The sequence below is a fragment of the Octopus bimaculoides genome, chromosome 9, assembly GCF_001194135.2.
Source record: "Octopus bimaculoides isolate UCB-OBI-ISO-001 chromosome 9, ASM119413v2, whole genome shotgun sequence".
NCBI lineage: Eukaryota > Metazoa > Mollusca > Cephalopoda > Octopoda > Octopodidae > Octopus > Octopus bimaculoides.
In genome coordinates this window covers 29,521,520-29,549,186 of record NC_068989.1, presented here as the reverse complement: position 1 = coordinate 29,549,186, position 27,667 = coordinate 29,521,520, and the positions used below count along the sequence as shown (strand labels likewise).

General features: G+C 35.1%; 1 protein-coding gene across 10 annotated transcripts in view; it reads left to right on the top strand.

The window, feature by feature from the left end:
• Positions 1 to 27,358, top strand: part of LOC106873313 (partitioning defective 3 homolog) — a 230,947-nt gene extending 203,589 nt beyond the window's left edge. For 7 of the 10 annotated variants that reach the window (XM_014920627.2, XM_014920634.2, XM_014920631.2 and 4 more), the window contains 7 exons: positions 4,613 to 4,702; positions 13,372 to 13,584; positions 20,192 to 20,372; positions 20,732 to 20,869; positions 23,833 to 24,082; positions 25,572 to 25,681; positions 26,386 to 27,358. In XM_014920627.2, the coding sequence (XP_014776113.1) occupies positions 4,613 to 4,702; positions 13,372 to 13,584; positions 20,192 to 20,372; positions 20,732 to 20,869; positions 23,833 to 24,082; positions 25,572 to 25,681; positions 26,386 to 26,827 (1,424 nt within the window). In that variant the 3' untranslated portion in view covers positions 26,828 to 27,358. Of the gene's footprint in view, positions 1 to 4,612; positions 4,703 to 13,371; positions 13,585 to 20,191; positions 20,373 to 20,731; positions 20,870 to 23,832; positions 24,083 to 25,571; positions 25,750 to 26,385 lie in introns of all 10 variants that reach the window. The other 3 variants (XM_014920633.2, XM_014920632.2, XM_014920635.2) reach the window with 2 other exon arrangements.
• The last annotated feature ends 309 nt before the right edge of the window (positions 27,359 to 27,667 follow it).

The window sequence follows — 27,667 nt, the reverse complement described above, 5'->3', positions numbered from 1 at the left end:
GCTCAATAAACACTCACAACGTCTGGTCTGGGAATCAAAACCGCGATCCTACGACCGCGAGTCCGCTGCCCTAACCACTGGGCCATTGCACCTCCACCTGTTTTATATAAATAAGCAAGATATCTGTATATTCACAGAATTGTATTTGGCAAGTTCAAAAGACGAATGAAAGTGTTAATATGAAAATGAAGATATAATAAAATTTTAAAACTTTTTTCAATATATATGTATATATACATGTGTGCTTCCCTTTCTCTCTCACATACACTCAAAGACGTGTATACACATGAAGAGTTGTTAAGAATTATCAACAAAACAAAGCTGATAAATATGCACAGGTGTTGCAAATTAAGTTTAATTACCAATAAATATCAGCTTGGATGACACTTTACTCAGCTGAGTAAAATATGGCCCAAGCCATGATTACCAGCATGTACATCAAACTTCAAAAAATTGTTAACTATTTAATGTTTTTAATGAATTAATACAGAAAAAGTAAGCATTATACTGTCCAGCATAAATAAAAGTCAACTTCATTATATTTAAACCCATTAAATGAGTCAAATTCCAGTATGAATGTTTACGTTTTGTACATCTTTTTGAAGGAAAAAATTCTAAAATCAATCTACTCATGTAATTTATGCAGCCCCTAAAGTTTAGTTTTATTTTTGCAAAAAAAAGTGCGTAAATTACATGGATTTTTACAGTAGTTAACTGAAATGAAAATAAAATTATTCACATTTTTAATTCTTTGAATTCTGTTTATTTACATCTTTATCCCCAAAGTATCACATTTAGTCTTCTCTAGTTAATGATAACCAAAGCTGTTAATGTTCCCAAATTTCAGTATTAGCCTCAATTTCAATAATTTGGTTAATTCATTCAAAGTGTCTAACTTTAGACTATGAAACTTGAATTTTTGACTTTAGTAGAAATCAAGTACACATCATGGCACTAATTTATTGTATCAATTTAGAAAGTTAAAGAATCTAAGAAACACTGTTAAAATTTTCCTTAGTTTCTATCTCTAGTTAAACAAAGGCTGGAGGTGGAATCAATTTCATTTCATCTTATAAAATTATTTTATGATATATTTTAAAAAATAAATAAATAATACAATAAAGAGATGAGGAATTATGTACATTATTTACATTTGACATATTTGTCCTCATCTTGTTTGTTGTTAATACAATGTTTCGGTTGATATACCCTCCAGCCTTCATCAGGTGTCTTGGGGAAATTTCAAACCTTGGTTCTCATGCCTGGAATTGGAGTCGGAATCTTGGGGTTAGTAGCCTGCGCTCTTAACCACATATGGTGTAATGGTTAAGAGCGCGGGCTACTAACCCCAAGATTCCAACTTCAATTCCAGGCAATGACCTGAATAATAATAATAACATCGAAAAATACCTTAGGAATGAGAACCCAGGTTCGAAATTTCCCCAAGACACCTGATGAAGGCTGGAGGGTATATCAACCGAAACGTGTTAACAACAAACAAGATGAGGACAAATATCCGTCAAATGTAAATAATAATGCAATTAAGAAATATTATTGAAATAAGACAGCTTAATTTCAATAGGAAATCTAGAGTTTTACATTAAAATAAGAATTTCATGACATTTTTATTCCACTGAAATAATAAAAAAACAAAGTGTTATGTTAAATGTAAACTTCTTTTGATTTCTTTTTATGCTCCTGTATTCCCAATTTTATTGATAGGGTGAGGGGACTTTTGTAAACATTTGTTTTACTATAACCTGTTTGGCACCTTGGTTTTACGTTCAAGTTTCACTGGTTCAAATTTAAATATTCGTTTCCTATAGTAGATAAAATAATTAACAATTATATACTGAAAGTTGGTTTGATCATTTACCTAAAATTGACAGAATTATGAGGAAACTTCATGTTAAAAAAAGAAATTACTGAAATGCATTTTGAGTACTGTTTATTTCACACAAACTGTGTCATGAGGTCAAAATGATAGAGAACGCCACAAGGAACTTAGAAAACTTAAAGAAACAGCATATACACTAGAACATAACAACCTTTTGAGCAGGCCAAGTGCAAAGATGAATACAATATGGCACCAATAATCAAGAAATAAAAAAGCAGATTGCCACAATAGATTATTTAGACTTTAAGTTTATAAGTCTTAAAAATTCACTGTCACTGCCTACAGAAATAGCATAGTAGATACAGAAGTTGGGTAATGAAGTCACCCAGAAGTTCTGAGTTCAATCCCAAGCAAAGCACCAAGGTAATTCACAAAAAACAACTGAAGCAAAAAAGTCACAAAACATAGAGTGGAATGAGGACAGTATACCCCTGTGGATCAAATAATGGGGTAGGTTCAAAATTCTGATACAACAGCTGAGTTCAACACAAGACACCTGAAGAAGGCTAGAGTGTACAACAGCCAAAATGTGGTGAAAGTAATAGTCAAGATGAGGACACCAGTCTGACTAATATAAACAGTATACATGATGCAAATACCTCATGTCAGAATTGTATTATGCATTTTGAAGTATCAAATAATAATTTATTTTACAAATGATAATTTATTTTACTTTCCAGTAATCTGTTGTCCTTATAGCTGCTCTATTTGCCGAGCAATATCCAAGTCTTCTATCAAAATCCATGATTTGTTTCTTCATGGTTATAGTAAAGATTTGATAAGACTTCATCAGCTCTGTAAGTAAGAAGTGTTGACAGCACAAATAGACTAGCTAACATTGTGACAATATCAAAAAGCATAGACGAGAGTTTTCTGTTATATCCTACCTAAACCATTTTTAATTTGAATTTTAGCTTATTTCCTGTTGTTTTTATGTTTTCACCTTTGCAGTACTTTTTCAATAGTGTTTTGTGTTAACAACAAACAGCCATGTCACTTAGTTTGTTCAATAATCATTGGTCTGATTTAGCATTCAGGGCTGTTTTGAGAATGAGATAAAGAAACTTGAGCTTTTGGTTTCACTGCATCTTTAGGTATACGTAATAAATTGATATATGAATTTGTGCACACATACAAACACAAACACACACGCTTGCTTGCTCTCTCTCTCCCTCTCGCTCCGTCTCTCTCACACACATGCACACACATTTTGAAATTTGTTATAATGGTCATTAGTATGAAAGACAATTTGAATTCTCAGTTTTATACATATTTTAAGAATATAAACAACTTGGTATAGCTTTTTTATCTAAGATATATTTAAATCAATAGAGATGTAATTCTTTTGCAATTTTCAATACAAATATTAGTTTTATTCCAGAGAGATGGACTATATCCATTTCATTTACATTAAATTAACTATTAGTTTCTTTACAGTGCTTTAATCAGTTGAAAAATGTAGTTTTAGTTTCACTACTAATAACTGATAACTGGTGCTCCATGAGTTATGACAACAAGGGTTCCTGCTAATCCAACCAATGGAACAGCTTGCTAGTGAAATTAACATGCAAGTGGCTGAGCACTCCACAGACATGTGCACTCTTAGCATAAATCTCAGGGAGATTAAGCATAACACAAATTGTGACAAGGTTGCCCCTTTTGAATATAGGTACTGCTCATTTTTACCAGCTGAGTGAACTGGAACAACATGAAATAAAGTGCCTTGCTCAAAGACATAACTTGTCACCAGGAATTGAACTCACAACTTTATGATTGTAAGCTGAATACCCTAACCCACCAAGCCATGCACTTTCACACTAATAATTGTTAATATGAAAATATTACTTTAAAGATTACCTGATTACTCGACCTTTTTTCAGCAGTTTGTTAGCTAAAAGTTCATGCCTTTCATCAACACAGTAGCATTTCCATACGTCTGGCTGTAGACTTAAGCTTCAGCAAGTGTGCTTCATAATTAGTATCTTGCAAGCTTGCAATGCTAAATGCATTTTATCTCAGTGATGGAAAATACATTGCAGTATTTTCTGTTTTAAATCACTTTACAAAGATAAAATCTTTGCCGATCCTCCAATGAGTCAAAGGTTCAAAGAATATTTAACTTATTCATTTAACTGATTTCAATATAAAAGATAAACAGATAAAAACTGATTTCATATTTATATTTGAATTCTGGCCAGTTTCATACCTGTGTTGTTATAAGCCACTAATATTGTAGTTAAGATGAATATAATTCTCCCATCATTAAATATGAACTTCCATAAAAATAACACTATGATAGAATCATTGAAATCATTAAACACAAACACATACAATGTTACATTCAGTTTTAGTTTATCTGTGAGAAATTTGGATTCCTTTTATTTATTGTCTCAGCTGATGAAGATTTAGGCTGTTATTTGAATGAACCCAGTTTTCAGACACTAATTAAAGAATATAAATATATAAACATACATGCACACATGCATTGAGACATGTGTATCTGTGAATGTATGTTAATAAATAGATTGAAAGGTAGTTAAAAATGTAGAGAGATGGTTTGTAATCTTATTCTATGATTGTTCAATTCTATTTGATATGGCTGTTTGTTAGATATTAATAATGCACACTACTTCTCATTGATTTCTTTATACTACAATTGCTGCCTTTTCCTTCACTTTACCACATGCATGCACTGTATTACAAATGACATTTCAGGTGGTAAGCAGGGAGTGCTGGTTCGTGCTGGCTCCATGGAGTCCCTAATTGGCAACAAAAGTAACCTGAGCAACACATTGCATGACAACAGTATGTATGCTACATCTTACACTAGTCCATTTTTTTACTTCCACCTCTAGATCTTAATTTTGTTTTATCAAATTGCTTGAAGCTCTCTTCCACTATTTATTTATATATAAGCTATTTTATAGCCTTAGACTCTTCAAAGGTCATGGGCACTGTTCCTTTCTCCTAACTAAAACTATTTTCTTTTTTGTTTTCTTTTTAGATAGATCAATTTTAGATGTGATTCATATAACTTTTGGTTCTTACTATTAGCTTCATTTTTAAATTTGTCCTCCATCCCCATATTTTTCCTATTACAAGCTTATTTCATTTATTACACATTCTAAGAATAGTAAGCTAGCAGAAACTTAAGAGCTTTGGAAAAAATTCCCCTTGATATTTTTCTGGCTCTTTACATTCGGTGTTTAAATCCTACTGGGGTCAACCTTGCTTTTCATCCTTTTTTGGGGTCAATAAAATAATGTACAAATGAAGCACCCAAAATTGCTGAACTTGTGCTTGAATTGGAAACAATTATTACATATTCTATGTCTTGATTACAAATTAGCATTTTTTTTTACTGTAAATATTTGAGGCTAAACATCAACCTGGTTGCATTGCTTTACTTTCTTTTCTATATGGGAAGTACTTTGCCTCTTCTATCAATGTGTACTATACATTCAACCCCCAATATCTAACTGAACTCAGAACATTAATGTATAGACTAAATGCTATAAGGTATTTTAAATATCACAACTGATTGCACTATTCACCACTGTCACAAGAACAATAATTATGGTGTCTTACATTAACACAAGGCCACAAATTGTGAAAAGGGGTTAGCCTGTACTGGGGTAAATTAGGTTATGTACTTATTGATACAGGAAGATAAAAACTGAAGTCAGTCCTAGAAGGATTTTGAACTCACATTACATGTTTAAAGATGAAGATAGCCTTTTAGACCTTTAGTCGATCAGTTTCTTGAAAAATTTCATCCCCAAAATAATGTTCAGTTAGATATTCACTAAGTAGAAGTGATAAAGCACTCACCACAAAGTTGTTTTGTTATTGTTTAGCAAAAAAAAAAACCTTTAATTAACACCTATGTGAGTTATCAATAGTAATAATTTAGCACCAGTTTATTATCATTTCAACTATGAACAGCCTGTCTTTTCAATCAGACATAAAGTACTTTGAACTACCAATGTGTTCTTTGTTCAGTTGGTTGACAAGGGAGATTTGGCTGCAAATCCTACCAGGTCGAGTGACTATGTAGTGGCTCCTATGTTGGCTTGAGAGTTTGTTATAGCTGTTGGCAGTTGATACACATAAGAGTTTTATAACAGTGCAGAGCCAGCTTTGAAATTTTGTAATACCTTACTTTACAGTTCTTAACTGTGTTAGTTCAATTATGGTATAGTTAATAAAATAAATACCAGAAATAATCCCTGTATGAATCGAATCAATTTTATTCCCCCACACCTCTACATATAATTGACCTCTTATTTATGGAAAGAAATCATTAAGAAATTAAATGAATTTCATCCATCTAAGCATAAATAAAAAATGGCCTTGAGATTGATTCTTACCAAACTAAAAGTAAATTTAAATGTCATATAAATAAAAAAAAATCATTCTTATTGGGGAATTAGTAGCACTTATTTACAGTGATGAGATATTTTAAGCTTATATATTTGCTAATGCAACCTTGACCAGAAGATATTGTCAGAGTGTCTGAAATTCACTGGTTGTTTTTATCCTGAATTTTAATGCCTCATTCATGAATCACCAGTAATGATCTTATCATTGTCATCTCCTAACTCACAGCTTAGCTCCTCTCTGTTGCTCCATAAGCTGTAAGAGGGTCTTTCTGCTACTGCCTCTATCCTGCAAGCAGCTGTCTTCCACTCTACCTCAACTGGGAATAATGTTACCTATCGGCCTTTCTCTTTACAATTTTGCAATATGTTCTGATATTTGCTCTCTTCAATTCAAAAGCTTCAAGATCTTTTCACCTCTTCAGACCACAAAACTACATTTGGCTTTAAGGGTTGTTTGGCTGACCTAGGGCAACTACCTACCCTCATATCCCACAATAATGCTTTTATAATAAATAATTTATTGATCTGGCTATAGCTGACATCATGAAATTGATTGATGGTATTTGGTGTTCCTTGCATCTCTTCTCTTCTCGGGTGTTAGTTGAGTGTTATTAGTATCTTGCCACGGTATATCTCTCTTGGTTTGAGTGCTGTCTGATACCTTGAGAGGATGTTATGGTGCTCCTGTCCCCACAATGCTTGCACAGCTGGTTTTTCCTCATACCCCAGCATATCATACACTGCTCTTGGCAGAAAGGAGATATGCAAAGGTTCCAGTTCCCATAAATCTGCCCAGTAATCTTCCTCCTAAATTCAGGATTGCTCTTGATCTTGTTCTTCCTTGGTTTTGAATAGTGCAAAACAAAAGAATTTTTCATCTTTCAGAAAAGTTTCATTAGTTATAGTTTAAAACTTGTCAGTTACTGATTTTGATAAAGTTTTGATATCTTGCTTACAAAATAATGTCTCATGGTAGCTGCTTGCGTATGCTTTGTCAGTATTTCTCTTGAGTTGAAGTATAATCTGAAGTATAAAACTGAACTAGTGCATTTATATTTTTCTTGCAATACTTACATTGTTTTTTCACCTTTTCATGATATATTTTAATTCTTTGGATTTTGATACTTTGAGTTTTGTACATTCCAATATCAACTCATTTTACAAGTCTAAAAAGAAACTCATAAGGTCAATGCTTGAAAGAATGATGATCATTTCAAATTCTCCATGAATGAAATTACATTGATATGAAAAGTAAAGTACTTTAACCAACAGTAACATAATGTTTGTAAATTATTCTACTGTATCAAACACCACTGTTAGCTAATTCAAATATTCTTCAAAGAACATTATTTTCTGTTGCAATGTTTTCTCAATAGACTGAATTTGTTCTATAGGATTTAATGCTATATTCTTTTCTTAATTAGCTGCATTATTTGCAATGTTGTCTTGATGCATGCTTATATAAAAAAAATAATTGCACTTGTAATAAGGTAGAAGTAGTTATTAATTAGGCATGCTAACCAATTTATACTTCACATAATTTTATGAACTTTATTGATTTTATCAGTGATACATCATTTATTTTTTCTACCTTTAAAAATTTGCTTCAAGTTATGTGTGTATATATTTATTAAATTCTGTTCACATTATTTTCCTGTTTTTCAGTGTTCAGGTTACAAAATATTAGTAATTATTATGTAAATCCTAGGAGGGTACAGAGGTAGCCTCCTCCTCAAAAGCAGCATCATCATTTACCATACATTTTTTTATGCTAGCAGTTTGACAGGATCTGGTTAGCCACAGGGCTGCATTGATCTCCAATGTCAGTTTTGGCATAGGTTCCACATCTGGATGTCTTTCCTAATTTCAACCACTTTACTGTGTGTACTGGATACATTTTCCATGTCACTGATACCAATGAGATCACTAAGTCACTTGTGAGATGAGAAAAAAACAAGGAAAGGAATAAAACCCTTGACTAAGTAGGAGTAATTGCGGGTGGGGGTGCTTTATGATAACAGTTTAGAGGTTGAAGTATAATAGCAAATCAGGTGCAAGTGTATTGCTATAGAGAAGATGCTTAGCTAAGGGTGGGAAGAAGATAATGTGAAAGTGGTAGGATTGTCAGGGTAAACCCTCAAGGAGGTGAACACAAAAGAGAATATGAACAGTAGATCAGAAAGAGGAACGATGAGTGAGGTGGGGTTATAAGAGTGTGAATATGAAGTTATCAGATAATTAAAGATGGGGTAAAGGTAAATGTAGTGTGATGAACATAGCTGGGAGTGTGGCTTGAAATATAGAAATGACTCAGGGATGATAGATCAAGAAGTAGAAGCCAATGAGCAAGATGCAGGAGCAATGGGAAGGGAGATGTAGAGGTATATAAAGGTGGCCACAGTAAGTGGTGCATGATGGTGGATGCGAAAGGGCATTGAAAATGATAGCAGATGTGAGGTTTTAAGATGAAGTATGGGATAAGTGAAGGTACAGAAAGGAAGTAATGGGTGAAAATATTGTGAGAAGGGGTGGGAATGATTATGCAGCAGTTCCAGGGGTGGGTAACTGGTAGCACAAAGGATGAGGGAATATGTGCTGAGGAGGGATGAATGTTGGGTGAAGGTAGGGAAGTGAAGGAGATAAGATGTGGCAAATGGTTGATGGGACAGAATGAATATAGGGGCAGGGCCAAGCACATATAAGTATAGACAATGTATTTAGGACCTCATTTATGTTGTGGTGGATAGGTCTTCTTGAGCACAACAAGTTGCCAACTGTCTCAGTCCTCTGTGATGCTTAGCATCATGAGATCTGCTTCCACTACTTCATCCCATGTATTCTTCTACAAGCTTCATTATACACCAGCATTATACAATCTGCCTTTCACTCAAAGACAGAAAATCTTTTTATTGCTAACAGGGGTTATAGCTCTCTGAATTTTATCCTATTTTTAGTCTAGCAACTATACTTTCAAAACACCGTCCTCCATTGTTACCTAGGTAACAGAAACTACTTTACTACTTCCAGGACATTTGAGAAAATTTATTTCCTTTATGTGTTTAGTGTTTATTGCTCCTGCACATTCTACACATATAAACACTCCATTAGTCTTCCTATGATTCAACAGCACCTCTTGGTCATACATTGCTTGTGCTGGGTACATCATGTGGAGTTTCTGCCTACACCTTTTCTCCATATCAAGCTGGGTCATTACCCGAAGAGAGTAAAATCCTGTTTCCCTACTTACTAGAATTTTGGTCTTTGCTAAGTTAATTTTAAGGTCCTTTGATTCCAGGTTTTGCTTCCACACCTGGAATTTCTTTTCTAATTCTATTACAGATTCTACTATGAGAATGAGATCTTCAGCATGTAATATTTCCTAGTCAGCTGGTCTTAAATTCCTCTGTTATGGCCTAGAAGATAGATGAATAGAAGGGGATTGAGCATCAAGCTCTTCCAAACTTCTACCTATACTCTAAATTCATCACTGAACTCATGGTTGACTCTCTCACTTTACTGACAGCACTCTTGTACATGGTTTTTATGGCTTTCACTAGCCATTTATCTACCCTTATCTTTCTCAGAGACCACTACATCACAGTGTGATGGACTTTGTCAAAAGCTTTCTTCAGGTCAACAAATACTAAATATAATAGTTTGCTCTTAGATACTTCTGCAGTTGTCTAAGTATTTCTCCTTAGCATGAAACCAAACTGCATCTGATTCCGAATCTGCAATCATTTTTGCTCTAGCATGTCACATTTTTGCGCTATCATTATTATACTGCTATCAAAATTACAATAATGTGAAGTATAAATTACCATTATTTGGTATAACAACAATAGCAACTAGGTGGACAAGTAGCTCTAAAACCAATAAAACATGAAACAAAAGTGTAAAGTGAATATTATTAATTTTATGTTTTTCAAAAATAGCTTTGACATCTTTACGCTTATGTTGCATGTCTGTTTCTCGTTTTAAAAACCAACAGTAATCCATCAGCACGTTTGGTGTAAGTCAGCTACTGTAGCAGCTTTCTAGCTCTTTGATTTCTTGATGAAACCGTTCACCATGCTCATCACTTACATCACCCATATTGGTTAAAAAAAAGTCAAGATGTGAGCAGAGAAAATGAATTTTTAGAGACATCCTTGCACCAAGTTTATAAGCTTTCAAAAATTCATTCACAAAATATACTAAAATATAAAATTAATCAACTGTAAATGTTACTGTAAAACATCAAAATGTACTGAAGCTATAACTATCTCAAAACAATTTTTTCCATCTCTAAATTTCAAACATTGATCACTTTAATAAATAATTAAACTTACTACTAAACTACTTTTCATATAACCTAGCTCTCTTATTTGATGTACTTTGTTTTAACAGCACCAGCAGTTATCAAGAAAAGGGAATCTGAGTGACTTACTATAACCTAATATCAATAGCCTACTGTGAGAACTTTACTGTAACTACAGCGATAACAAAGTAAAATAAATTCTCATCTTGTGTGGCAATTTAACAGATAGTGTACATTTTCCTCTATTAGCACTTATTTATATTTCAGTGATGAGTATATGAATGAAAATCGAAAGCAAATAGCCCACTACTTTGTCAATATTATCAATTGGTTGGAAAATCTGATGCTGTAAATAACTAAAAAAATTACACGTGTTGTCTGAAAACTGATGTCAGATTTGGATTCAGCACCCTAAAATTACCCTAAATCAGCTGAAAAAGTTTAAGCATGACAAAAAAAATTTTTTGTTCCCTTCCTGAATAACATGATTAACAATATATGTGACTAGAGCATATCCCACTCTGCCAGATATTTTAAGCAGCTCAGTAGTAATTTCTACCTCTGTTGTTCCACATTGGAAAGATCCTCTTTCTCCCAGACATTCTCATTATTTAATAACCTTTCATCATAACACTTCCATGGCTCTTCAGAATTACTGAGAGCAAGCATATCATTACTCATCCATACACACTTCTCTCTCACAACATCTCGATTCTCTAATACACTATTTTGTAATTGAGACACCTCACACCTCTGATGCTTGTGCTGTAGGATATTAGCAAACTTCTTCCTTTCTGCTTCTTCCCTTGCTAAATACATGTCATTTAGTGTCCTTTCAAACTACCTGATGTAATTTTTTGCTGTTCCAATTTTTCTAGTCTTTCCAAGCTTGCCTCTTCTCTTCACTTTTATGTCTACCTCACTGCTCCACCGTCATGTTACCCTTGATCTGGCTGAAACCTTGCCCCAGCTAAAACTTCTGTCTGCAGCCCTGAGTCTGTTTTCTCTTACTTCTAGTTGTCGCTAACTTCTGATTGTTTAATGGATCTTTAAGATTTCATATTTTACTTTTCCAAACTAGCTTGTGTCTCTGAGTTCTTCTAGCCCTAAGCCTAAAGTCACTAGTCTGTAACCTATATTGAGATGTACATTCTTCACTAGGGGAGGACTTTGCATTCACAAGCAACTGTCTATCCCTGTTTCTGATGAGACTCTGGCTTATGCACCCACCAGGCTGTTAGGTGATTCCTGGAGTTAGTGTTGCAGATCAACAAGTTATTTGCATCATAGAACTCCAGCAACCTTGTTCCCTCCTCATTTCTAGAACCAAATCCATAACCTCCCTGCATGCCATGAAATCTACTGGGGTACTGCCCCAACACATCCATTAAAGTCACCAGCTATGATAAAATCTTTGTCTTTTGTCATTGAGGTAATCTACAAAAAAGACTCATAGAAAGTCTTTCTGTTCTTCTACCTGTTCAATATGTGAAGCACATGCAGAGATCTCGCTGTTACTTTCTCCAAGACTAGTCTTAGCTTAACAATCTTATCACACAACTACCTTGATCATCTTATCAACCTATTTCCCTGCCAAAAGTATAGCTACACCACCCATCCCATTACTATTGCCTACACAGAAGAATTTGTATCTATGTTCTTTGTCCAGCTGAGATTCCCCTTCACTATACCTCTAGCATACATCCACATGCCTCCACACTAGCATTTCAACAATCTTACCAAACCTACAATTCATTGCGCCAGTATTGATTGTGGTGACTATAAGTTTATAAGGCTTTATTCTACAATTAGAATTCCTTATTACATAATCCCTTCCCACTGTGATCTGTACTGATATTGTTATATTGCAAACACTTCTTTATAATACAGGGTTTGCTTATGAGAAGATTGAAGCTTGACATTCCAAGATCGTGAAATGTCTCCTTTCAGTACCTATTTTAAGAATGATTGTATATTGCAAATGTTTTGGTCTTGTTCATACACTGATCAATAATACAAACCAAAAAAGCAGAGAAAATAGTTTGGCTGATGTAATTATTGATGAGTTAGTTTGTAAAATTCAGTATAACAGAAATGCCCTATTCTTGGGATATGTTACACAAAAAATTAATTTCCTTATTTGTAACAAGCACCTCTTATGTCAAGTGAGTTTTTGAATTAGTTTTGATTTTTAGCTGAGATCAATTTATTTACACTGCTGATTTATGAATGACAATATCTCATATCCCATCCTTCTTAGTGGCTTCAAGCTTAAAATGTTAGTTGTTGAAGTGTGAGTATGACAGAAAATCTTCCTTCTCTAGCGATGAGCTGGCAGAAACGTTAGCATGCTGGGCGAAATTCTTAGTGGTATTTTGTCTGTCTTTACATTCTGAGTTCAAATTCCACCGAGGTCTACTTTGCCTTTCATCCTTTCGGGGTCAATAAATTAAGTATCAGTTACGCACTGGGGTCGATGTAATCAACTTGATCCCTTTGTCTGTCCTTGTTTGTCCCCTCTATGTTTAGCCCCTTGTGGGCAATAAAGAAATAAGAAAATCTTCCTTCTCCATTTAACTATGTTTTCCATCTCTTTTTACTAAATTATCTTCCCCAACATTAACAAAATGTTCAAAATACTTCATTCAACTTTAATAAATGAATGTAGCTTTTATCTTCAAAATTGACACACACATATAATATGAATATCAATGCTACGCTTTTGAATAAAAAACTATTGAATAAACTACTGTGTTTAATTCATTCTTAAAAAATGTTCTTTATTTTTGTAGTGTCACCTCGAGTGTCTCATCCAAACATGGGTCTGAGAAAACGTTCCAGTTCTATGGAAAGTTTACCGACACCTGACAATGTTTTTGAAAATGCTGCGCCACCATTTTGGGCAGTTGAGCGAGTTAACAGAGCTCATATGTGCAATGAGAGTTTTCGTGCAGCTGTTGACCGATCTTATGAAGTTCCTCATCTTTCACAGAATATGGAAACTTGTAAGTTATTCACTGTATACAATTTCATATTGATATATTGTGCATCTTTTTTTAATAGGAATCTAATTATTTTTAAATGTTGTGTTAGTAAATATATGTGCTTTTCGTTTATTATTCTATACCAAAGAGAATGTTAATGGAAAACCAATTTAACTAAAGACGAAATATTTTTTTATGAAAACAAGGACAGTGAGATGCTGAAAATACTCTGAACACTAGCATTTATTCTTCTTAAGTTCAAATGTACATCCCAGTAGGATTTGGATTTGAACCTAGAAGGGATTTACTTGTACCCAAAGAAAATTCTTAAAATGATTGTAGATCATAATAACAATTGAAAACTTAAAATATTAATATATTGTAATGATATTAGAATATGCACATACATAAACATACACATGATATATGGATGTATACAAGGCAACAAGAGAACTCAAGCTGATGAGAGAATCTATACATGGTCAATCAACCTGTTAAAAATAGCTATTAATTCCCTCAGCTCAAACCCTGCCATCTTAGAAAAGAAGGGTGCATTGAATAATGCCATATTGGGTGCACTGTCTTGTAAGAAAAAGACAGGATGGTTATTATAAAAGTGCCTTTGATTGTAGATTAACTCAATTAGATTAGATCTATGATTAAGGGATTATATAACAACCTGGGACCAAATAATATATAGAAACCTAATCATCATTATTATTTAACATCTGTCTTCCAGTTGCACTAGGATCCATTGTCTGCTTTGGCATGTTTCCTAAGGCTAGTTACCCTTCCTTGTGCCAACCACTTAGAGAGTGTATCATATGCTTTTTACATGGTACCAATACCATCGGAGTCGCCAAGTAACTTGCAAGGTGGAGACCTCTCAGCTGAGAGAAAAGTGGAACTGAGGGAAGTGATTGTGTACGAGGTAAGTGGTTAGAATATGATAGATGGGTGTCTTATTATAGAGGAGACACTTGGCTGTCCCATTAGGAAAAGGAAGAAGAGATAAGAGTTAGAGAGAAAAATTGAGAGAGAGAGAAATAGATGGTGCTGCATTCGGACCTACCCAGAGAGTAGAGTGGGTGGGGTGCATGTGTTATTGAGGGGATTGAGGGGAATGTTCCATAAGAGTGTAAGGGGAGCTGTTTAGGAAAGGGGAAGAGGTACTGTAACAAGTAATGGTGAGAGAAGTTGGAGTGGTGGAGACTGGGGTATATTAGATATGTGAGGGCATGGAGATTGTGCAGTTTGGCATATGAGTGAGAGTGGAGGGACCTGCAGTGGATTGTGGAATGGTGGGTAGGTGTTGGGAAGATGGGTTATGGGAGAGTTTTGACAAAAGGCAGATTGTGTGTGTATGTGTGTGAGAAGCTGTAAAGGACATGCCTGTATATATGAATGGCCACAATTTTACTTGGCTTCACATGTCTTAAGCATAGCAAATCGCCACAAGTTTTGGTCCCTTACTGTTTCCTCTGTGAGGCTCAACATCTGAAGATCATTTCTCACCACTTCATCCCACAGGTTCCCTCCACAATTAGAGGTCAGCCAACACAGTCTTCTCTCTTGCATACTACATCTGATGTCCTCTACAGTCACAGCCCATGTTTCATTGCCATGTATAATAGCTGTCTATACACTGGTATTATACAATCTTCCTTTCAATCTCAAGGAGAGTCCATTTGTTACCAAAAAAGATAGTAGTTCTTTGAACTTTGCCCAGCCCATTCTTATTCTGGCAATTACACTTTCAGAGCATCCTCCTCCACTGCTAACTTGGTCACCTAGGTAATGGAAGCTTTCTGCTACTTCTAAGGATCTCCCCACCCACCCTGCCCTAATCTATTTCCTGTACATTCTTAGTATTTATTGTGCCTGCTCATCTGCCACACACAAAGACTACTTCCTCTGTTAACCTTCTTGTAATACCACTGCACCTCTTATGTGTCCATAGCTTGCACTGGGTACACTGTATGGAATTTCTATTTACACCATTTCTACATATAGAACAAGTTCATCTCCTGAAGGGATTAGTGATTCATCTGCTTTCATATTTACTAGAACTTTGGTTTTTGTCAAATTAACTCTAATGTCCTTAAATTCCAAGCTTCCACACATGAAATTTCTACTCTAGTTCTGGTAATGATTCAGCAATAAGAACAAGGTCATTGGTCTTAAATTCTTCTGTTATGGCTTGGAGGACTATGATAAACAAGAGGGGACTGAATACTGATCCTTGATGAACTCCTACCTGTACACTAAATTTGTTGCTTTACTTATTGCTGACTTTCACTTTATTAACAGCATCCCTGTACATGGCTTGTACAGCTCTCACCACCACTCATTTATCCCTAGCTTCTGTATTGACTATCAGATAAAGGAACAGGGTACCTTGTCAAAGGCTTTCTCCATGTAAACAGAAAACAAGTGTAAAGGTTTATTTTTTGTTAAATGCTTCTCCTGCAGTTGCCTTACTAGGAAGATAGCATCAGTAGTGCTTCATCCTGGAACTAAACCAAACTGCATCTCATCTAAGCTAACTCTCATCCTAATTAGTTGAGCTAGGATTCTCTCTGTAACTTTCATGTCCTGGCCCAGCAATTTCTGTCTAAGGCATCACCTTTACCTTCATAGCAGTTGGCTGTAATACTGCTACACCAGTCATTGGGTATGACTCCCTCATGGACAACTTGATTAACTGTATGGGTTACCAGGCTATATCCCACTCTGTAAGACATTTTAAGCATCTCAGCAACAGTTCTTGATGGGCCAGAGGCTTTCCCTGTCTCCACATCCTTAATTACTTTATGTACCAATCTGCTGTTTTTTCGGATAGCTGGTCCTCTTTTGGGTTCACATATTACTCTCCTTCTCCCATGCATTCTTTACATTTAGCAACCTTTCATAGTGACACTTCCAAGCCTCTTTCTTTGCAGAATCACTAAGTGCAAATGAACCATCATCCATACAAACACACCTCTCTCCAACAACATCTGAAACACTTGAAGCTTCTGGTCCTCACACCACAGAACATTGGCAAACTTCTTCTTTTCTGCTTCTCCCTTAGTTAAATATACCTGGCTCCTAGTTTCCTTTGATTGTTTTTAAAAATTGTTTATATTATATATTTTACACCCAAATATATAGTTATGTTGTACACAGTCGGAAAATGTTGATATAACTATAACATATCTGTGGGTAATTTAAAATAAGTTAATGTTTGTGTGTCTACTGTATAATGTAGACTTATTAAGGGCAGGTGGGTTGAAGCCATGACAATGATAAGAGCTAGGGTTAAAAAAAAGAAAACTAGGAGGGAGAGTGATGAAAGGAATGATGGTAGTGGAATGAGGTGTTAACATACTCAAATTTTCAAATAGGTTGAAGGTAAGAAATGAATAAAAAGTTGTGGGATAGCTGCAGAAGTGGTTTGAGTGATAAAATTGTATTTACAGAGAGGAGGGGAGGGAGGGGAGTAACTGGAAGAGTCGGAGCTGAAGGTATAAAGGAGGGTGAGAGGAGAATGGAATGGGCAGTTTGTCATGTATGAATGTGAGATTCTTTAGTATGTCATCTAGCCAGGGAGATTGCAGTAGGCGACTGCAGTTATTTTAACCCCTTCAGGCACCCTGACTGGGCCAACAAGTCTGTCCTCAAAGATACCAGCCCACAATATGACTCCTCCACCTTGTTGTTGATGTCGTAAACATTGGTGATGCTCACCTCCAAACTAGACCCAACCATTTACCTTGTGATGGGGCATTAAAAGAGGCAGTTTCAGAGGTTCTTGCATGGAAGCCATTGTCCTGCGGATGCACTTTCTGGTGGTATTCAGTACATGAGGAAGTCTGGAGGTGGTGCAAATGGCTTTGCTTGTTTGTCCAGGTTTCCCACGTACCTTGCAGCCAATATTCCTTAAATCCCTAGCTGTCACAGCCTTAGAGGTCCCACAATCAGATCATTTCTTCCTTGGCAAAGGGTCCTTCAGGAATCGTCTAGCTGTGTCCACACAACAACCTAACTTCTCCGCATCGACATGAAGAGAGGTGCCTTTAGAACTTTCCTTGATGATGACAGACTTTTCTTTATCATCAAGGCCTTTTCCACATCCCATTGTTCTTAGAGAGGAGAAATGCCTATTAGCGTGGTTCATCTAAAAACTGAAGAATCTGCAATAAAAAAGGAAGAACATTACACAGAATAATGAAAACGTAACAACGGTATTGCCATAGTGTGCAAACCAGCTGAGAAAAGTTTTATCAAAATCAATTCCCAGAAAACCAAGAAATCACTCCTAAGCTATTAGTGTGGTTCTAGGCATATGTGACTATGTGTGAGTATGTGTATATTATAAGAAGTTGTGTTGTAAAGTTTTGACAATATGCTTCTTTGAATATATGTAAGCTGGATAGTTTATGTTTATCACCATTTGGGATATTTCATTTTTCAATGTGTGTATATGTTTGTCAATGTACAAATATGTATGCACATATATATATACCAAGTATGAATTAGTTTTTACCAATGTGTTGTGTGTCTACATTGATATTTGTGTACATGTGTATGTATGTGGATATATCATGTTTTTCATCAATATATTTGTGCATGTATTTATATATGTGTGTACGGTTAAAATAAGTTAATCATTCTCTCCATCTATCTCATTACACCAATCACTTCTTTGAAAGCAAGACCTTTTTCAGAAATACAAAATGGTTGCTACACACCCAGTCCTTGAAAGAAAGAGAGAGTGTGTGTGTGTGTGTACACATGTGCACTCATTAGATTCCTGACACTTCGACATAGCAATATAATTCAATGCAAACATGCGATGAGACAGGTTGTATTTTGTGTTCTTGAGATCACCTTGAAAATGGAGAACCAAAACAAACATAGTCAACCCTTCATATCTTTTTATTTTAAAAAAGGCAAGAAAACAAGAAGATAGTGGAAACTTGCAGGAAGATATGGGCTGCATACAAAAGGGATGCTGTTACAAATTGTTCATGCCAGAAGTCATTTTCAGAATTCTGATAGGGAAATTTTGTTTCTAGATAACTAAGATGAACAGCAGCACCAACCCCCAACTAGGATGATTTCAGATATTCAACAAATATCCAAATCAAGTGTTAAAAACCATCTGCATCATCTTGGTTACATCAGCAGACTTGATGATTGGGTCCCACATCAATTGAATGAGACTAACCTCACCCAACAGATTGTGTTTATGTTTGTCAATGTACAAATATGTATGCACATATAAATTAGTTTTTACCAATGTGCTGTGTGTTTACATTGATATTTGTGTACATGTACAATTTGTTGGGGAAATATGATACACTTCACTCTGGCCAGCCAACCAAAATTAAGAGCAGCACCAACTCCCATCTAGGATGATTGCAGATATTCAACAAATGTCCAAATCAAGTGTTGAAAACCATCTACATCAACTTGGTAACATCAGCAGGCTTGAATGAGACTACATCAATTGATGAGACTAACCTCACCCAACAGATTTCTGTGTACAATTTGTTGTGGAAACATGAAGAAAACAATCCTTTTTTTAAGACATTTGTGACAGGAGATGAAAAATGCATCGTCTATAACAATGTGAAATGCAAACAATCACGAAGGACATGCATTGAACCACGACAAACAACCTCCAAAGCAGTACTTCACTCAAAGGCTACACTTTCAATTTGGTGGGATTGGAAGGGTGTCATCTTTTAGGAGCTTCTTCCCATGAACAGGACCATCAGTTTAGCTGTGTACTGTGACCAGCTGGACAGATTAAACATGGTAATCCATCAGAAACATTCAACACTTGCTAATCATAAAGGCATTGTCTTTCATTATGACAATGCTAGACTGCACACTTCTTTGCAGATGCAGCAGAAGTGCTACACCCTCCACATTTGCTCAGCCTTGTGCCTTCAGATTTCCACCTGTTTCACTTTCTTAAAAATTCATTGAATGGACAGGAAAGTCTTTGAGCAAGGAATAATGGATCTGTCCACAAGATAGCAAAAGATATTGGAACAAAATGGTAATTATATCATTGATTAAATAAATCACTTTGTGTTTAAAATTTTGTCTTATTTTTGCTAAAAAAAAAAGCACAGATTTTCTGGCCAATCCAGTGGAAAGTAGAAAAAGTATTTTTATCATCTGCACATAAAATGCACCTTTTGAGTGTTGGGCCTCAAAGAGGCATTGACAAATGACCAAAACCTTTGGCAATATGCTGTGCTTAAGTAGAGGACCCATCAAGCCAAGTGAAATCATAGTCATGGAAGATGTGCCAGTGGCATGTAAAAGCACTCATTACACTCTCAGAGTGGTTGGCATTAGGAAGGACATCCAGCTGTAGAAACCATGCCAAATCAGAGAGAAGTCTGGTACAGCCCCTTGGCTTACCAGCTCTGGTCAAACTGTCCAACCCATGCCAGCATGGACAACAGACATTAAATGATGATGATGTATATAACTTTAGCATATATATTCTAACATGCTGTTTTTAGAATAGCATGTTAACAAGTGTGTGTGTCTTTTATAAAATATTTTATGGAAAACAGACATTAAATGATGATTGTAAAGATGTAATACTTTTTTTTTTCTATAGTGGAAGAAGAAAACAGTGATTCTGGTTCAGTTGTGGGCCAAAATTATGCCCCACATCCCATTTATACTTCCATTTCAAACACTGATGCACCTAATATTAAAGAAAATTCTCAACCAAAAGTAAACAAGAAGAAGGAGCGAGACAATCGTAAAAGTGGTGGATTTCTTAAAGGAATTTTCAAGTATGACATAACCTATTTATAATAACAAAAGATTCACCTAATAAATATTATTGATATGATTATTTTCAATTAAAAAATATTAACTAAAAGTTATTTGAAGTTTAACTTCTTTTATTTTTTGAAATTGTATTTTAATATAATTTATGCTTTTATTAAAATTGATTGAGATTAATTTAAATCTTTTATGCTTAAAATCTATAAGTTACATATTCTATTTCAGGGTCTACCCAAAATAATAGGTACTGTTAGGATGTTTATTAAATATTAGTCTTTTTTGCCATTGAAAATGTCTATTATAACATTATGAAATACACATTCCTTGGAAAGTATAAGATTTTATTTGTGGCTTATTTTACCAGGTTTAATAAAAGTAACAAAGAAGACAAAGGAAGCAAAGATTCAAATGAAAATGCAAGCAAACAGAAAAATGAAAAACCACCTTCTGAAATATTAGAAATGGACAAAAATTGGAAAAATCCCCGAGGAGATCAGAATAAGTAAAGATTGATATTTTGTTTTAGCAAATTCCAACTACAGCCAATCCAACTTTGTACGGAGTATCGTATATCTTGGTCTATTAAATTGTCTTCTTTTCTAAGACTGTAGGGTATGACTTGAGGAAGATTAGGCTGCCATTTCAAGCTGTTTGAGCAACCTTTGTTAGCTTTGTTCTGTCATTGTATAATTTTTTAAGATGGTAAGTTAGTGTTTGTGAAAGATTTGACTGCAATTTCTTGTAGGCTGAGTGACTGCATAGAGGCTTTTTTTTTTAGTCAGCTAGGTGGAGACATGGTATAACTGGGAAGATGGAGTTATCAGTTGTCCACTACCTGTTTGATATAGAACTACTTGGTCAAAGCTGACTACTGGGTTATACAACCTTTGTTGATTTGGATTGAAGTAGTTTTAATATGAGAAAGTTAAAGCTTTAAAAAAAATTTGTTGAAGAACAGATAATATTAGTAATTCTTTTAGTTGTTTCAGTCATCAGACTGCAGCCATGCTGGGACACTGCTTTGAAAAATCTTTTTAGTCAGATGTATCGACCCCAGTACTTATTTTTTCTTTTAAAACCTGGTACTTATTCTATCAGTCTCTTTTGCCAGATCACTAAGTTACAGGGCTGTAAACACACTAACACCAGTTGTCAAGCAGTACGGAGGACAAATATAGACACAAAGACATGCACAGATAGATATATTTATATACGCATATACAACAGGCTTCTTTCAGTTTCCATCCCCCAAATTCACTCACAAGGCTCTGGTCAGCCTGAATAAGTATTTCCCAAGTGGGAAATTGAACCCTGGCCATTTATATATAAACACACACATGTGTATATATGTATGTGTTAGTGAGTTTGTAATTTTCCTTGCCTTCATGTGTGTTCATTGTTGTAAACAATGCCCTTGCTCATGTGGGTGATACTATTTGCTTGTAGTCCATCATGAAAGCATCTTCAGGCCTCTTGATACGTTGCATGATCTATGCAAGCAAAAGGCTTGTTCATACAGTATATGTTGCTTCCAGTTCTCTGCACATATATCCAGGCTGTAGTTCAAAAGACAGGAAGATTATTACTTCACATGGAAGCATTACATCCATTATGGAACTATTTGGTACTTTGAATTGCAATACTATAAAACCATCCACTGAGTCCTTGATTCAGCTTAGTCTGGGTTCATTTCTAAATATAGTCTGCATGTTTGGTTCAACTTGGTCTCTACATGTTAAAATTTTTTAGTTTATGAGTGAAATTTATGTTGAAAAGAAAAATATTTAAAGTAAAAATGTGCTAACTCTTATTTCAGCACTCAGAACGCGTAAAGTCCATATTGTTTTAAATTTTTTTGTTTTAATCCTTTCGCATTTAAACTTGCCATATGCAGTCCAAATATTCTATATTATTGTGTTGAGTCAGAAGTTTTGCAATATTTTGGTAACTTATTTTTCTTTATTTGTCAAGTTAAAATAAATGCAGCCTAGCATTCAAAGTAAAGGCCATCGCATTGCACAAGGTGAAGACCTCCTTTAGTGAAGCTTCCACCCACTCTTAATTGATGAAGCATCACAAACACAGGAAGTGAGCCATGGAACAGAACAAGTAATAATCTGAGGGAGATTTTTCCCACAATCCTAACATGCATAAGCATTGTTAAGCAAGGGCCAGCTTCCAGAATCAGTCACCAAAATAAGGTGTTTCAAACACAAGGTAATGCTCTGCATCTGGTGGAATTATAAGGGAATAATTTTCTATGAGTTCATTCCAACCTGTTCTTTCAACAGCTGGAGCAAATGTATGCCATTGTGTGGAAAAAATACCCAGCATTGTTTAACAGAACATGAGCTCTTCTACAGCAAAACAACACAAGACCTCATGCAAATCAAACAGCTCAGAATAAACTCCAGGAACTTGAGGGAATCAAATTTAATGCCACACCTAGCATATAGTCCAGACCTAGTTCCCTTGGATTATTACTTGTTCTGGTCCATAGCTCACTTCCTGCACTTGTGATGATTCATCAACCAAGAGGAGGTGGAAGCTTCAGTGAAGGGGTTCTATGCCTCAAAGAACAAGAACTGGTATCAGCATGGGATCAAAGAAATGGCAGAAAGGTGTCTTCAAACAGTGCAACACAATGGCCTCTACTTTGAATGCAAGGCTACTTTTGTTGTAACTTGATGACTAAAGCAAATAAGTTACCAAAATATTTCAAAACTTTTGACTCAACACAATATATTCAAACCAGATCTTGCCTCTCACATCTACCCTACAATGTCATTTTAAAAATAAGTAAACACATTATTGAAATCTTGAAGCTGCTTGGTAATGCATGGTTAATTCAAATCAATGTGAATAAATTAACATTACAGCTGACAGTAAACTTAATGCTAAAGGGTTAAATGGGTTGTGTATAAATGGATATTCCATCAGTTTATTAATACTTATTCAACTGAACTGCCAACCTATTGAGTTAGCATGTAAGTGGTTGAGTATTCCACAAATACATGTATTCCAAACAGAATTTTCAAGCAGAATGAACATGACACAATGTGACAAGGCTGATCCTTAAAATTATTGTAATCCAATAGACTTTGACCAAGAGGTCAGCAATGGAATGAAACGCAAGATACTATGATTGCAAAGCAAACTTCACTTGACCATCTGAGTTGTGTATTGGGTATAGAGGGGAAACCATTGACAATTTAAGCATGAGAATCATTTTTGACAGATTGTCCCATACTTATAAATATTATTTTAAAATGTATCATTGATTTGAAGGAGAATTCTAGTTTACCATAAGGCATGTTTATAAACCATTTATGAAAATGTTTATAACCTTAATTTTTGTAACCTTTCCAATTGTCTCTTTGCAAATCTTTGTGAGAGTATATTATTCCATTAATTAAGCCTCATTGTTATTTAACTAATGTTCTTTTATATATTACATATACATAGATTCTCTGAGTATCAACGTTCACCACAGTCGCAAGTAAAATCTCAACCTCATAAGCCAAGAGCTGTGTACCCAAAAGAGCATCATGCTATGGACATTTATCCATATAATGGTATGGGAAATAATCGCAGTGATAAGATCCAGCAGCTAAGAGAGGACCATCAAAGAAAACATCAAGAACGACAAGGACGTTACCCTCATGACGATACGGAAGATTTATACGAGAAACATTTGCAAGATTTGGAGAGGAGAGTATGTACCTTTTACAATATTCATAGTTATAGTCTAAAGACAGTAGTTACTTAATTTTTGGACACCTTCTTCATCTTTTATTTTTATCTGAAGTAAAACATCATCATTTAACGTGTTTTCTATGCCGGCATGAGTTGGACGGTTTGACAGGTGCTGGCCAGCTGAAGAGCTGCCCACGCTCTGTGTCTGTTTTGGTTCGGTTTCTACAGCTGGATGCCCTTCCTAATGCCAACCATTTTACAAAGTGTGCTGGGTGCTTTTACACAGCACTGGCAAGGATGCATTTACATGGCACTGGTACAGGTGCTTTTTATGTGGCACCAATACCCACAAGCCTGCAAGGTTAGGAATGCTCAACTGGAGAGGGACGCAGGGGACAGCCTATACTTAGCTTGACATGTCTTTCCAAGCACAGCAAACCGCCATGCGTCTCAGTCCTGTGTCATCCCCTCTGTGAGTCCTGATGTCTCTAGATCCTTTCTCACCACTTCATCCCATGCCTTCCTGGGCCTACCCTTTCCACGGGTTCCCTCTACAATTAGAGACTGGCATCTCTTGTGCAACTATCTTCATTCATATGCATGACATGGCCATACCAGTACAGTCCTCTCTTTTGCATGCTACATCTGATGCTTTGTATACCCAGTTTTTCTCTCAAATTACTTACACCCTGTTGTATATGCACACTGACATTACCCATCCAGCGGAGGATACTGGTTTCATTTCTTTCAAGCATTTGCATAGCTTCAGTAATCACAGACTACTGAGGATATGAATGACCATGGGATTGCCTCTAGAATGACTATGGATTGCATCTAGAAAGTTACCCTCCAAGGCACAAGTCCAGGCTAGGTTGTTTATGGAAGACCAGCAGTTGCCCATGCATTTGTTCAAGGTGTCAAGCTGGATAGAGCACCAAAAAAAAAAATGCTTTACTACATTTGTTACCATTCTTTACATTTTGAATTCAAATCCTGCAAATGCCAACTTTGCTTTCATTCCTCCACGGTTGATGAAATAAAGTACCAATCAAGTTTGTGATATTGACTTATCCCCTCCCCTAAAATGTTACTGGTTTTGTGCCTAAATTTTAAAAAAAACATTATTGATATGTTTGAAGAGAAGTTTCAGTATTCATAGCCTTCTCAAAACTTCTTACTATGTGGGCAAGAATAACTAGCTGTGATTTAAACAGTTTAGTTTTAATCCTGAAAAGTTTATTGATGAGGTGTGGCTTACCACATGCATGGATCCCTTCCATAACTATATACAAGCCTGATCAATAAAATATTATAGCTGATACTTCATACTTTTGTTTCTTTTCAATTCAATTTTTTGTAATAGGCAGTTTTGTATATATAAATCAAAAATATTTAAATGTATTAAAAATACCAACCATTTTCCACATTTTGATGTAATTATCAATTTCACAGCCAAACACACCTTTTTTCCCTTCAGTTGTTGATTGATTTCATTTTGATCTTTATAGAAGTTGAGCAATTACAGTTCCAATCCTAACCAGCTTCCTTACCAAGAGGTAGAATATGCTATTGTGAATAAGAATCGTCCACCTGGGGTTCGGACTGTTCAGCATGAAAGGTATGCACTTTTCTCCAATTCCTGGATAGGACCCCATTTATGAGTAAGAACCCAGCAGTTAAAGGAAGGTAGAGTTTCATACTGCAGTTTTCTGTATCATCTATGTGAGCACCAGAAGCACAGTTGTTTACCAAGAGCTGCACTTGTGTTAAATGTTGCCTATACAACTAGTGTCCATCTCGTCACTACACTGTTTAATCTGTAGTTACAACTTTGAATGTCAGAATGCATGAATTTTTAATCACTTCACTTTCATCACCAGATATCACAGTTACCTTCTTTCTATTTTTTATCACTTTATTGCTTTATTGTAAAATATCACTTTTGATCATGTTTTCTTATATCACACAGCACACATTTTATATTGAAAGTTTAAATATTTGTTATTTTTCAGTCGGCTACATTTGCCCACAAAGAACTAATTTCTCTTATAATATAACTTTGTTCTAAGGCGGTAAGCTGGCAGAAACGTTAGCAACCTGGGCAAAATGCTTAGTGGTATTTCATCTGTCTTTACGTTCTGAGTTCAAATTCCGCCAAGGTCAACTTTGCCTTTCGCCCTTTTGGGGTCGATAAATTAAGTACCAGTTGCATACTGGGGTCAATCTAATTGACTGCCCCCCTCCCCCAAACTTTTGGGCATTGTACCTAGAGTAGAAAAGAATATAACTTGTTCTTCAGTATTCATTTTCTATTTTATTTAGGGTTCCTGTACATCCAAGCCATCCACCTTATAACTATGTTCCAGAGTCCAACAATGATGAACGCTTCTATGATAGCAACTATTCTGAAATAGTTCCTAAATTTCCTCCTCCATATCCTCGTACTGTACAAGAAAGCTGGCAAGATGAGGGTTATGATGTTTCTCATTCTTGGCAACCCAGCAAACATAAAGATGACATACATGGACCATCAAGTAGCATTTACACTGACAACATACAAGGCAGTCAAAAGCATTGGATTCATACTCGCTCTGGAGTTCAAAGTGCACCTCCAACATGGCAACATAAAATTCCTGTAGAGACTCCTGTTCCTATGGAAGATCATTATAATTATTGTATGGATTATGTGGACTCATTCCAAGACCAAATGTATGCTAGTGTACCAAGTGGTAAACGAACCCCAACTCAAATAGCTAATGTGTGATGCTCAAAAAGGATTTACTAAATGGAAATTATTTTGTATGTTAAACAGGTCCATTTGAGTTCATCATAACATTCCAGAAAGAAAGACCATATAACTTAAATACTAAATAACTAACAATCTAGGTAAGAAGAATAATACCTGGAGATGTAATTCAAAATAATTGTAATTACAAAATAAGAAGGTTCTCTTTTTGAATTATTTGTTTGTCACAGTGCTCGACTATACCATAAATAGCATCATGAGTGAAGTATATAACCCATCATCCAGCTCATTCCTTATACAAACTTCTTATAGTACAGATAAAACAAGAAGGAAGTTTTGTTTTTTTCTTTTTTTTTCAAATACACCTGAGGAAAACTTAACATAATGAGTATTTTTAATGGCAAACTGGGTATAGAAAATAATTCTAAAAGTTGTTACATAATCTTAAAATTGAGTGAAAGTTACATTATTTATTTAAAAATTGAGAAATGCTTATTTTGTATACATCACATTTTATATAAACGGTTTTAATAAAATTGATCCAATATAGCTTGTAATTATTTCGTAATAAAGAGAGTTAAAAAAGCAAAAAAAAATTTTAATATCATTTTCTATAGATGGTAAAACAAAATTCAAAAATCCACAGGCATTTTCTTAAGACTTTATGGTTAAAAAAATGTCAGAGAAACAGTGAATTGAATCTATGTTTAATTTCTTGCAAGAAGGAAACAGCTGAATTTTATCTATCCAACAAATGCAACAATAGTAAAAAAGAGAAACCCATTATCTTCATTTTTGTTTGAATGTCTAGTTTTCTTTGATTGTATAGATAGATATGTCTGCAAAACAGCAACTCTC